General features: G+C 44.2%; 1 protein-coding gene across 1 annotated transcript; it reads left to right on the top strand.

Moving 5' to 3' along the window:
* Nucleotides 1-582: 582 nt before the first annotated feature.
* LOC119375664 (uncharacterized) lies at nucleotides 583-10038 on the top strand. Its single transcript, XM_037645898.2, has 8 exons — nucleotides 583-683; nucleotides 1489-1619; nucleotides 2851-2989; nucleotides 5358-5506; nucleotides 6813-6933; nucleotides 7553-7740; nucleotides 9330-9441; nucleotides 9783-10038. The coding sequence occupies exons 2-8, from the start codon at nucleotides 1589-1591 to the stop codon at nucleotides 9967-9969; spliced, it is 927 nt and encodes a 308-aa protein (XP_037501826.2). The 5' UTR covers nucleotides 583-683; nucleotides 1489-1588; the 3' UTR covers nucleotides 9970-10038.
* Nucleotides 10039-12665: the final 2627 nt, after the last annotated feature.

The raw sequence follows: 12665 nt of genomic DNA on the forward strand, positions 1-12665 counted from the left end.
CGTACGCCGCGGCCCGTGGTAAACGTATGTTCGTTTACCACGAATACGTGTATTTGTGGTAAACGTGTATTCGGTAAACGTGCATTTGGATAAACGTGTATTCGGTATACGGATATGTGCCACACGTGTCTGGAGGAAAGGGTTTGATGACGTACTCGACAGATTTTCACGTTATTCATGTCATGACCCGACAGTGATATTCGTCAAATCGTCTTACCCTCCCACGCCAATTTTGGTCTGCACCAAGTTAAGGAGGCGATCATGAGAACACTCAGACGTAGGCGGCTAGATATATAGATAGATACGTAGGTATAAACGCTCAAAGTGCCAAAGGTTCGCTAAGAAATGCTTCGCATTTAAGATACAAATTCATTCTGTAAGAAAGCTCGACGCACGTCAGCCAGTGAAAACGCTGGCGTTTGCAAGGTCTTGCAGCACTGTTTGCGGAATAAAAAGTGCCTGTCATAACTTTCGCGCATGCAAAGCACAACGCTGACGAAACAAATGCGTTGCTGCTCATTTAAGCAACATGAATTTCACAAAGGTGCTCTGTATTTTTCGTCGTCGCTGTTTACAGGATTGCCATGCAACGTTGAAAATTATCAGAAGTTGAGAAAGCAGTGCACGCAGGTTCTGTATGAAAAAGTCAACCAAGTCCAAGGCGACCTCATTCGAAATTGCAGGTAGATTTTCTTTTTCTCACTCCACGCTCCCACACAACTACAAAATAGTTATTCTGTATTAGTCTGAGAGACCTTCACTGGACCCGGAGTAAAATATAGCGTCAGAAAGACAAAAGCGTGCGCTCGAGGATTTCTTTCAAACGGTCCGATCGGGGCCTGGCCTACGCCAGAGTACTACTTTTATCCGAGCGTGGTATAATCATGTGTTATTGGTCTCATTTAGTTAGTGCGCCCAAAGACAAACAACGACTTACAACGCGGTAGTTAACGTACACAAACGCTATTCGTGACATTATTGATGCTGCGACGCCTGTCTTTGTTGTAAGCCTGTCTTGGAAAACCTCGCATAAGCAGAATACCTGAAATGAGGCTCCGTAATTAGATATCGATTCGCACTAACGAGCGGCTACCAACAACAGGCACGGATCTATTTGGATCCAAATAGTGAGTCTAACGAAGGTAAGACTGCCCACCAGTGCTGATTTTTTTTTTTTACTTACGAGATCATTTGTAAAACTAGATTGTTCTCAGTTTAGCGGTACCACGTATAGTATCCCCTTATGTGCGTGTTTAGTAATACATGTTCTTTCTGTCATATATCTTTACTAAATGACATTCAGGGACAGGAAACGCTAACAGTATTTAGATTTCTCGTTCGGATGACCTGATTGGAAGACACCTTTTTCGTTTCCAATAATTTCGTTATCTACCGAAACTGACCAGCACATCTTTAAGAGCCGGTCCACTGAATAAAAAATACTTTTTGAAACCGGGTTTCCAAATTCCTTGCATGTGGCCTACACAGGGACTTCGCTGATTTTGAGGTCTGCCTCCAAGACAGCTGGAAGATTGCCTGTGAAGGTTCTACAGCGCCCACCCAGAACAATGACACGCTTGCACTGGACATGAAGAGGAAGTACTTCTCCAACTGCCTCAGTGAGTGTATGCTTTTGTCATATGGTGCTCGCCATCCCGTTTCGTTTGCAAGAATACTTACACGAAGCAAACATGCTCATTTAGTCGGCTCTCCTAGCTACCCATCTGTGCAGAGTGAGAGAGAGAGAGGGGGGGGGGGTCAAAAGATGAATTGCATGTTCCAGGCTTCGTAATTCACAATTGTGCTAGCTTTAAACAACACATTACACGCCCAGACGACTCTCTAGCAGACGCGCAGAGCCGCATACCTCGAGAGGGATTCGCATATCTCAGCCGGCCAGCCCACATCGAAGCGGCGCGCCGCTCTCAATAAAGGGGGCGTTGGGCGAACACGTGTGGCACGTGCTTCTGGATGGGGGTTTCGCCAGATCCAGAAATAAATCTGCAGGTGGCTGCGGTTTCTCGAAATTCTACAAGGCGCGTTCAAAAGTCATGAAACTTTTTTTTTTTTTTTTTGCGCATAAAGCAACGAAGTGGGGAAAGCTTCTTTCGGTGGAGTTATGGAGGGGACGTTTATGCGCATGCATGAATTCTTTTTTTCTTGCGCCCGGAGAAAGCGTCAGCTGCTGGCAGTCGGTCCATTAGTGAGGATTTGTAGTGAGCGTGGACATCGGCCATAAAGTGCCGTCTCATCACAGTCCGGCAACTTGCGAACGAGACAGCGGTAAGCTGTGCGGCGCAAACGACCGAATCTGTGGGCAGCAAAAACTTGGCAGCTCCATCATGATAACACATCCGCCCATTCTGCGCATTTGATTCAAGCTTTCTGCACCAAACACAACATTCCTGTAATTTGACAGGCTCCCTACTGCCTCGACCTGGCTTCGTGTTCCTTAGGCTGTATACTAAACGATAATTTCCTTGAAAAGAAACTGATCCGAGTTAAGACGAGACATCGTGCGGAATGCGACGGGCCGGCTGATCACCTTTCCAAAAAATGCGTTTCACAAGTGTTTCCAACAATGGCGGGAGCGATTGGAGAGGTATGTGCATTACCTAGAACTGGGAGGCTACTTTAAAGGGATTTAGGGTTAGGTACCTTCTAATCAATAACTGTATTTCTGCTTGTCAAAGATTCAATACTTTTTGAGCTCGCTAATGAGAGTTACGTAACTAGTTTCAATATCTCCACGAACGCTTGTTCTCGCATCAGCGAGTATGCGCCCAGTTTTCGTTACCTGGAAACCACGCTGTGACGGCTACTGTAGCTAATTAGCGCGCTTTATTGCAGATGACACAAGCGCCCTATCAGAGGAATGCCGGCCAGACAAAGCAGTGAAAAAGCTACTGAACTGTGGAAGCCAGTTTTACGACATGGCTGTACACGTGTCCAACAAGCGTTCAGCAATATCACTTTCTTCGCTTTGCCCGTAAGTTGCGCATACATGTATCGGGAACGTGTCTGCGAGACCCGCCTCGGTGGTCTAGTGGCTATGATGCTCGACTGCTGACCCGCAGTGCCGCGGCGGTCGCATTTCGATGACGCCGAAATGCTAGAGGCCCGTGTACTGTGCGATGTCAGTGCACGTTATAGAAAACCAGACGGTCAAAATTTCCGGAGCCCTCCACTACGGCGTCCCTCATAATCATATAGTGGTTCTCGGACGTAAAACCCAAGATATTATCATATTATATCTGACACGCAGGTCGCGGGATCGAATCCCGGCCGCGGCGGCTGCATTTTCGATGGAGGTGAAAATGCTTGAAGCCCGTGTATTTAGATTTAGGTGCACGTTAAAGAACCCCAGGTGGCCGAAATTTTCGAAGCCCTCCACTACGGTGTCTCTCATAATTATATCATGGTTTTAGGATGTTAAACCCCAAGAATTATTATTATTAACGTGTCTGTGCTATATGTAATACATACCCGGCAAGCGGCCATGCGATGACCTTCTGAACAGTATAATAGCCAACGGTGATCACCCACTACAGCGGCAATGTCATGGCAAAACAACAATTGTTGGCATGTATGCAGTTACTGCGTCTTCTACCATGGATAGTATTAGTTAAACAGAACCACTCACAACACGTTGTTTCTACCTTATTGGCCAACGTGTTATGCAGTGTAAAATATTACCCCTGTTGTGATGACGTGTCGAAGACTTGATGTGTGGAGACTCAGATGCCTAGAGACTTGCATTCGGTAGCGATTAAAACAATAAACTACTCCTGATGAGTTCTTCTAGCTGAGTAAATTTTATAGCTCTATTTCAAAGCACAAGTTTTTTCATCTATGTGTGTCAGTCTCATAGCTTTGTAGTGGTAGAACGCTCTGGCTGCACACTTTTTCATTTATATTGGTAAGTTATCGTTCATGACTCGGGAGCGGCTGTCGTAAGCGCTCCAATTCAATTTCATCGGTCGGAGAGTTTTCTTAACCTCATCAACGCTCTCACTGATTACTTGGCGCAGATAAGCGCACGCCTACGCGGTTGAAAAACCACTACTTATCACGCCATTTTGTTTTCTTCTCATTTTACTGAAAGTTAAGCAGTTTCGTTTTGTGCAATATGCTTCAAACCTACCCTTAGACACGATGTACACCGCTACCATTTAATACAAGTCCCCTATAGCTTCCTCTGCATTTTCACTGCGAGCTGTTTCCATGACTGCTCGTATTTCTACAAATAACAAAGAAAACACAAGCAGAGGTTGGTCATGTTCGAGAGACCCATTGCATACTTCATTGATTGCGCAAACGAAGTCCATTCCATATCCCTTTCTAATGTCAATCTATTGTGAGTGTTGATTGAAGAAAAGTGTTTCTCTTGTTTCATTCAAAGATAACTTAGTCATTCTTTTGTACGATACTGAAAGTAAGGATGTAAGTCAACAAAGCCTCCTCGTGTCTCTGTTCATATCGATTAATAGTGGCATTCCCTAAATATCGGCGCATTTGAATTCATGCAGTATTGTGTATTAAATGTCGCAAGCTTTTCGAGTACAATACTCTGGCCATGTTAAAGAGATGGGCAGCTATGCCATCTTCTGCGCTCCCTTTTCCCTGGATATATTGTCACGTGGTCGTGACGTCGACGAAGACAGCAGTCGGCGTTTGCAGGATGAAACTGTTTATTTGGCCGAACCTGTGGCCGGAAAATCAGAACTAGAACTACAGCAATACACGCTGTACAATGAGAGTGGCGAACGGGGCGTCGTCCGTCGATCAACTGACAAGCGGTCAAGCGCGTCGGCTTTTATACAGGTGCTATAGAACTTTCCAGCAATATCGCTGGTGGCGGCGTTATCTCTCGACAACGCTGGAACATTCGCGTGCGGCGCGCAATCTTAACAAAACGATCTACCAGAATCGTGAAGCTTCTCGAACACTGCTTCGGGGCCAGCGTCGAGCGTTGATAACCGTCCTTGCTGGTCAAACTTGAACACATCAAAATAAAAGCAGAAGCGGGCGTGGCAATATCTTGCATTGTATATTGAACCAACGAACTAAAAGAGCGTGGTAACTAAGGAGCTTTTACTTATACAGCAAATTATCTTTTTAGATGAAGTATATCTCAAACAAACAAAAATGAACACAGTGAATGCTCTAAGTACATATTGAAATGAGGGTCGTGCGACAACAAGGTACAAAGAATTTTGTAGCTAAATATCTTCACCTCGCCCTCGATCTTTGCGAACTCTCTTGAACATTAACCTTCCTCGAAGTGTCTCAACTTAAGGTACGCACAACTGCAAGACAGTGTCCGCAAACGAGCCAACGTTTGTGTTTCATCGCAGGGAAGTCGAGAAGTATGGGCTATGTGCCCACAAAGTCCAGCAGGAGGTGAACTGTTCGCTCGGTTATCGGATGGTACCTCACATGAAGTACGTAGCGGACAACATAGTGCACAGGTACCAACTGCTCTGTACTGCCCTGAGAAAATCAGGTAGGTGAGTTGTTGAGTGTGGCGATAAACATGCAAGGTGGAGCGAAAGTCCACAAACAGTCTGGCTCATTATGATAACTTTTTTTAAAAATTTCTGCGTTTATGGTGTTGACTACTAGATCTTCGATTTTCTGTCAACCTTGCTTCTGAACACCGTTTTTCACGTAAGCGTAAGAACGCGGTAGTGACGTAGTGCTTCTGTCGATGTGGTATAACGCACCGTGAGATTGAAACTAAGTGTGCCAGTAATCCCCAAAGCCGTTCCACCCATAGTCGGACTGCTGTTTCTTTATTGAACTCTAAACAGTGTATTAAAGAAAAAAAAAGCCAGCTTCAAAATAACGAAAATGTGTGCAACTACATTATAATGCACGTACTCTCGACTTTGACGGCCACTTTATCGTGAAAAAATACCAAGAAAAAAGAATATTTAAAGGAAATCCACAGACTCGAAAATGACAACGTTTTTCACGCTCCTCTCTTAATGATTGTTTATGTATTGTTTTGTTTCCGGTTAAAATTTCAGCTGTTAGACCAGTGCTTGTCATGTGTACTCTCCGCTGTCTTGTCCCTGCGTGTCCTGCTAAAAGAAAAGATATAGTTTCCAACTTGCCCTTCTTTCGATCCTGATGCCCCCCCCCCCACTATTCCCACTTTAATACAAAGGCTAAAATCGTCACATGCACCTTCGCCAAAGGGCTCACGCTGTAGCTAGCGCTATGCGTTTTGAATACGTAGCGTAGACAAATTATTGATTGCTTTGAACAAGGAGACTGAAATTTCCATCGATTTTGCTTGGCTTTCTAACAGCTTCATTTATTTCTATCCAAGCTGTATTTGTGACAGCGCACCACTGCTTACCGTGTACTGCGTATGTCGAGCTTGGTAGCCGAACCTGGTTCACTCAGGAACCATGCATGCAGTCACTGTTCAAACATATAATTGAGTTGGTTGAAACTAACGTTTTCGCGAATAATTAAATCAGACGATGAAAAAAATGAGCGTTTGTCATGAGAGCAATTGCACATTATAGACATTATTCAACACTAAATTTTCCTCACCTGGACATGCAGAAGACAATGTGGCGGTATCCAAAAACAAAATGAAGCAGTCGCACAGGACCAGCTTGCAGTCAGTCTATGAAACAGAAAGTGGAGAAACATCATCTTGAGTCCTATACATAGAATTTTTTAAATACGTTTAGATCAAAGAGCAGTCTCTCGGTGGTTGCTTAAAAAAGCAAGAACATCCTCCGCTCCTCTGCCTACTTCCTCTGGTTTTCACCAGTGTGCCCACTTCTTTCCAGCTTTCCAGAAAGGTACCACAGCATGCGACCGTCAAAAGTTCATAAACGACATGTTCCTCTGCGGCTACCACTTTGCTAACGTTGCCGAAGTTGTTGGGGCGAATGCCGAAGAAGTGTGCGCGTAAGTTTGTTCTCGTTCATTTGTGAATATTTCTTGCAAATTTGTCCTTCTTTGCTTGACAAAGTTAGCGATTAACGCAACGTGAGGTTCTTAAATACTGTGTTTTCGAAGAAAAATCATCAGAAGTGACGCTCTGCTCCTGGCTCATTATGGGCGCGTTTATTTATTTTCCCAACATAAGAACTCACTGGCGATTCCTCTATTTGTCGTGTGAAAATGTCGTTAATTTTATTTTGAGGTACTTGATCGGTAGATCGATCCATATCTTTTTTTTTAATGAAAGTGCGAGATAGAGCCGCCTGTGGGCTGAAGGGACTATGGCTGCGCCATTCCAGCTTCACAGAAGTTAAAAAAAATTGCTCCCTTTAGAGCACACTGCTGTAAAAACGAAAGATGGCATATTCGTTAGCGTTAGTGAAAAAAATATATAAATTTAATGTAGAAAGCTGGAGGAAGAATCGGATCTTGTAGAATAACTATTTGCATTGACTGTTGGGATGCACCGATTTATCGCAAACTTTAAAACCGGCTGACCATGTTGTCACCTGTCCAAACGCGTTAAAGGACAGTTAAAAGAACATCCTGCACATCCACAAGCTGTTAATGTTCTTGTCGACAGGTACGTACAGAAGTACAGAGAATGCCACAACACGTCTGTTGTCTCATACGGCTGCGCTCCTCCCGATCACCTGGCCAAGGACGCCGAAAAATTTTTCGTGCTCCTCACACAAAAGTACAACAGCACGTGCGCATCACAAGGGAGGGCTCGCAGTTCGCCCCTGACGTCACGCCTTACGCTTAAAGAAGGTAAGCGATTTCATTGCTAAAGCTTGTTTTTTTCTATTCTCATATGGTTCGTTGCACTTGGGCAGTGCCTGGTTGCGTTATATGAGCATCTTTCATAGACAGTTCAGCAAGAGTATTGGATGTAAGCGTGCACTAATTGTGCCGTTGCGATCCTCTTTTCTGACTCAGCCTAGACACTGTGTTGCAGTGTTGTCTAACGAGCCCTTTCACTCGCACCTTCTCGCAGCAGCTCCATCTCCCCTCCCTTTTTATAATTTGGTTTTCAGTGTTGGCGGTAACGCGTCACAAATAATGCAGTTACCGTGAACACGTTACTTTTCTCGGTAATTTAGGGACGTAATCGTTACCATTTGGGAATTGTAACGGGTAACATACTTACGTTAACGTTTTTCGGCAACGTGAGGTGTCACGTTACTGGTTACGTTTTATTCAAAATATCCCGGGAGTTTTACGTAGAACGCCTTCGTCTCGTAGGCGCCACATTCCCAGAGCTATGCTTATGTCGCAACGGCGGACTGCTATCGGCCTGCCAGGCGTCGGCAATAGGAGCATCATCTAATGCGTCCGTCGAGCGCCTATTTACCGCAGGTGCGGACGTATTCAGTAAGAAGCGAGGCAAGCCGTCGGACGACAGCTTTGAAATAGAGCTGTTGCTTAAACTCTACAAGTTGTATTTGTCAGAAAGTTTTCCCTGCAATACTACAGCGCTGTTTATCAGTGTTATTTTCAAAATAAAATTTGATTCTATCTGTCTGCAACTGCGCACATACGTTCTGCTTGCTGACTTCGTGAGCGAGCAAGGCTGACCTTGAACGCCTTCACATAAACACTCGCAATTTTAGCGACAATTATACAGGTTAAAGGGGCAAAAATTATTAATGTGGAAATATGTTTTTCCAGTCACTATGCAATTTAAGCATTTTTTCATTGCTAAAATCTGCGCATATGTTTTTTTAGTAGAAGCACACCGCCAGAAGTACTGTAATTTGTTGAGATATCAGTGATAGTTTCTTTCCGGAGAGCGTTCATGATGAAATCTCATTTTCTGTTTAAAGTCACTTTGAGAAATGACTTTACCATGAACCACAAAGTTATAAGCCATCACGTGGAATTCTACAGTTAACTTTAGGTCCCTATAATATTCCTAAAATCCGGCACACTTGTGCAATATATGGTCATTATATCAGTGAGTGTTTCAGCTACATTCGTTTATCGGGCGAAAAGTTTCATGTGAAATATAAATATCAGCTTTATTAAATTGTTTTTCTGGGTTCCCGCAGTGAGGGCGCACTGATGAAAATTTATGATTATGGGGAAACGGTAGAAGTAACGAGCGTTACTTTTTCTTTGATAACGGTTACGTAACGCGTTACCTTTTTTTTTGTAGGTAACGTAGGGCGGTAACGCGTAAATTTTTTGTTAGCGTAACGAGTAACATATTTAGTTACTTTTTTTGAGTAACGCCTACAACACCGGTTATATATATTATTTCATATTAGTTTAACAGTCAAGAACATAACCACAATAACTACTTCGTTATTAATGAGGTATGTTACGATTCCAGGTTTTGCTTTCCGTTTCCGTTTCAGATGTTGCATACACATGCGACGGAAATCGATTCATCCGATACTTCTTCCAGTGCGCCGCCGGCTTTGTGAATGCAACAAACCACATGCCAAAGGATCTGCAATATATCTGCAGGTACGCATCTCACGAAGCGTGCGCATACATTTCGAGTTCCCATTAAGTGGCATCAATGTGCCGCATAACTAGGCCGCAATGGCGTTACTTTGTCTCTGCAGCAACGTTAAAAGCCTGAAACTTGCTTGTTGTTCTCGGCCTAACGATGTGAAATGGAACTCACGAGACACAGAAACGAATCGTTCTCACGCAAGCGTTGCGTACAGACGCTTTAGATAACTAGATAGAACGCACACAATGTGAAGGGTGTGTCGCACAATTTATTCACTCGTTGTTTCGACGCTCACCCGATGCCACCAATGAATGCTCACCCACTGTCCGCGCGTTCTGGATTTCGGCAGGGTGGTGAGCATCTACAGGCACTGCGTCAACGGGGCGCGACACGCGACTCACTGCAACACGAGGATGGAGCTCAACACCCACCTCTCCTACATGCAGAACTTTATCATGGAACAGTACGAGCCCATGTGCGCCATGAGACGAGGCAAGACATCCAGGGAGAGCGGCCCCAAAGAGACGGAACGCTAAACTGCGTACCGCTTGCCACAGCGCGGCAGTGTCGGAACAAAACTCGCACGCGCATAGAAACTTTTTTTTGTGCGTATGTGTTCGTTTGATTACCCCCCAGCACTTGCCGCATTGCCACAGCCATGGTTTGTAAAGTCAGCGGTACCATTGCTCTTAAAGGTACTGCCGATGTAAAGCATTCATTTTCGCTGAATAAAAGGTGTACCCCATATCAAGCTTCAGCCATTATTGTAAGCGTCGGCGCTGTATGCAATCCGAAGTAATGAGGGGAAGCTTGGCGTCGAGTGTTGAACCAGTATATTAACAATTATGTATCTCAGCATTTTGCACCTCTATTTTAGCAAAACAAGAAAATTACACTAAAACACAGCTTTTCGTTGAACACCAATAAGGATGTTGCATTCATGCGGAGAAGTAGGTCCTAACCTCTCAGGCACTCATTACTCAATTCTTGTGCCAGAACCTTTTGGCCAAATGTCCTTAATATTTGCACATCGGGAGCTATGACAGTTGGCAAGTTATCGTCCAGGCAAGGTTTCGCGAAAACCTGTGCGCGAGAAAGAAGCCACTCCCTCGTCTTTGAACTCGGAGTGGTTTAGGGGCCCTCTAAACTGTTCATGATTACTTTCAACCTAGCTTCTGGAGTTTTTGGACTTGTAGCCAGGACTTAGGATTTCGTTATAGAAGATGAGCTGGAGATGTTCACAGTGTACGCGCAAGACGCGAGTGCGCGCCACGTCTTAGAAAACTTAATATTTTGATTGTTCTGCAGTAAAAGGCTCTTAGAGAGGACACCTTCGCAAAAGAGTAAGCAAGAGGGAGAAGAATGATAAAAAACACCGGTGCGAGTTTGTTTTGTTTGCATTTCGTTTCCTAGCCTTTTATTCACTCGCTTGAACAATGTCATTCTCCCTTTTTTTTCTCTTTTTCCGTTGCTGCGTTCAAAAGCGGCAGCAAGGCTCTCGTATCAGCGCAACCTCGGCGAAAAGGAATGCGACGCTGACAGAGCTCAGAAGAAGTACGAGTTTTGCGCGGGCGACTTCATGCGCATGCTCCAGCTCATGGAGATCGGCACGGACAACGAACGCATTTGCCAGTATGTCTTCTTCTCCTACTTACTCAAAGGTGGTATTTTTTTAAATATGGCCACTGCTGTTAGACTCCTTTTAGTTTGCCATCCAGCTCCCCTAACAAATGTCATATTCAGTTTAAACCGCCTACAAGCAAAAGTGATCCTCGGGAAGGCAACGCATTGTATGTGCTCAACAACGCATAGAACTTTAGTTCAAACATTATATTCACCAGCCTTCATCATACTCTCTACAGGATACGGGAAAAATATAGAGACTGCCTCGAGACGTCGTCGCGCGAAACAAGCTGCGACTTTAAAAGTCACGCCTTGAGCCGGCTTCACACGCTCACTGCACTGCTGGGCCGCGACTACGGCATTGTTTGTGAACTCTCAGGCGAGTCGGGACAAAGTGAAAGAGGTGACCGGAGACTGAGGCGTGAGTATGTCCTCCTTTGTTTGGGATAGTGCAACTCACTATAGGGAGTTAAAGCAGATTGAAATAACACTGGACACATGACAAAAAATAACCGCTACAATGAATAGCTTAAGTGTGAACATCTGACAGAAACCTGTCTGCTTAGGAAGGAGCTATCACTTGAAATAAATCACCCCAGCCAAAACCCTAAGAAAAAAAAGCTCTAACCCTTAAAGCAAGATTGATGAATGCATTGAATAAATTTGATGGTAGACTTATTTGTGAAACTATTTTGCAAATGGTCTAGTATTTCTATAATGCAATGCATTCGGATACCTCAAGCATTGCAAATGACCTCGTACACTGTGTTACACTGTTTGCATAGAAGGTCTCAACAGAGCACTCTTTTCGAAGACTGTTTAAAATTTTTGGTTCGCGGACCAGTCGATTGCTGATAGCTGCTAAAAATTAACACACAAAAAGGCGAACACATTGCAATTAACACTTTCAGACCAGTCCTGCCATGAAAAGGGATTCTTGAAAGCTATCGAAAAGTGCGATCATGTCTTCGAAGACGATGCTGTGCTTCTCAAGGAGAATGTATTCGGCATGGCACCTGTTCGGAGCTCTTTCCTACTGCGGGCCAAGGCTATGGTATGTCGGTAAGTTCACCAATTTTTGTGGCACATTCCCATTTCGTGCGCATCGTCAAGTTACATAAGCTGATTCATTCCAAAATATCAAGGGCACATTGCAAGTGATGTCATCATCGGCAATGTCGACATTGTTCATATCATGTCATGGGCAGCTGTTTTTTGACAGCAGCATTCAACAAAATATTTGTTGCCGTAAAGATTTACGCAACCAACTAACCCCTACTCTGGCCCTTCTGGCCCTTCTGTGCAGCTATACTGACTGAAAAAAATTATTTGCGAATTCAGAAAAAAAAAAAAAACACGGAATATAGTTAAAAACGACATCACACCAGTTTGCGTATTGTGTTTCTTCATTCCCTTTTCCTTCGTTTCTTTTTTCTTGGAATGCCAACTATCCCAGAGATACAACCTCTCAGATTACAGCGACCGGAGTTCAGTAAATATGAGCGAGGGAGGCTACCGAATAAAAATAATACAACACTCCCCGGTATCCAGCAATCGGGAATAGGTCGAAAAATTAATTTAACTATGACGGGCACGTAAAAGCGTAGTT

The sequence above is a fragment of the Rhipicephalus sanguineus genome, chromosome 1 (genome assembly GCF_013339695.2).
Source record: "Rhipicephalus sanguineus isolate Rsan-2018 chromosome 1, BIME_Rsan_1.4, whole genome shotgun sequence".
NCBI lineage: Eukaryota > Metazoa > Arthropoda > Arachnida > Ixodida > Ixodidae > Rhipicephalus > Rhipicephalus sanguineus.

Excerpts from the sequence above, each read along its gene's own strand:
- LOC119375664 (XM_037645898.2), top strand. The coding sequence starts at position 1,589 with ATGAAGAGGAAGTACTTCTCCAACTGCCTCA. Across the intron at positions 6,934-7,552 it reads AATGCCGAAGAAGTGTGCGC|GTACGTACAGAAGTACAGAG; the intron begins GTAAGTTTGTTC and ends TCTTGTCGACAG. Across the intron at positions 9,442-9,782 it reads GATCTGCAATATATCTGCAG|GGTGGTGAGCATCTACAGGC; the intron begins GTACGCATCTCA and ends GGATTTCGGCAG.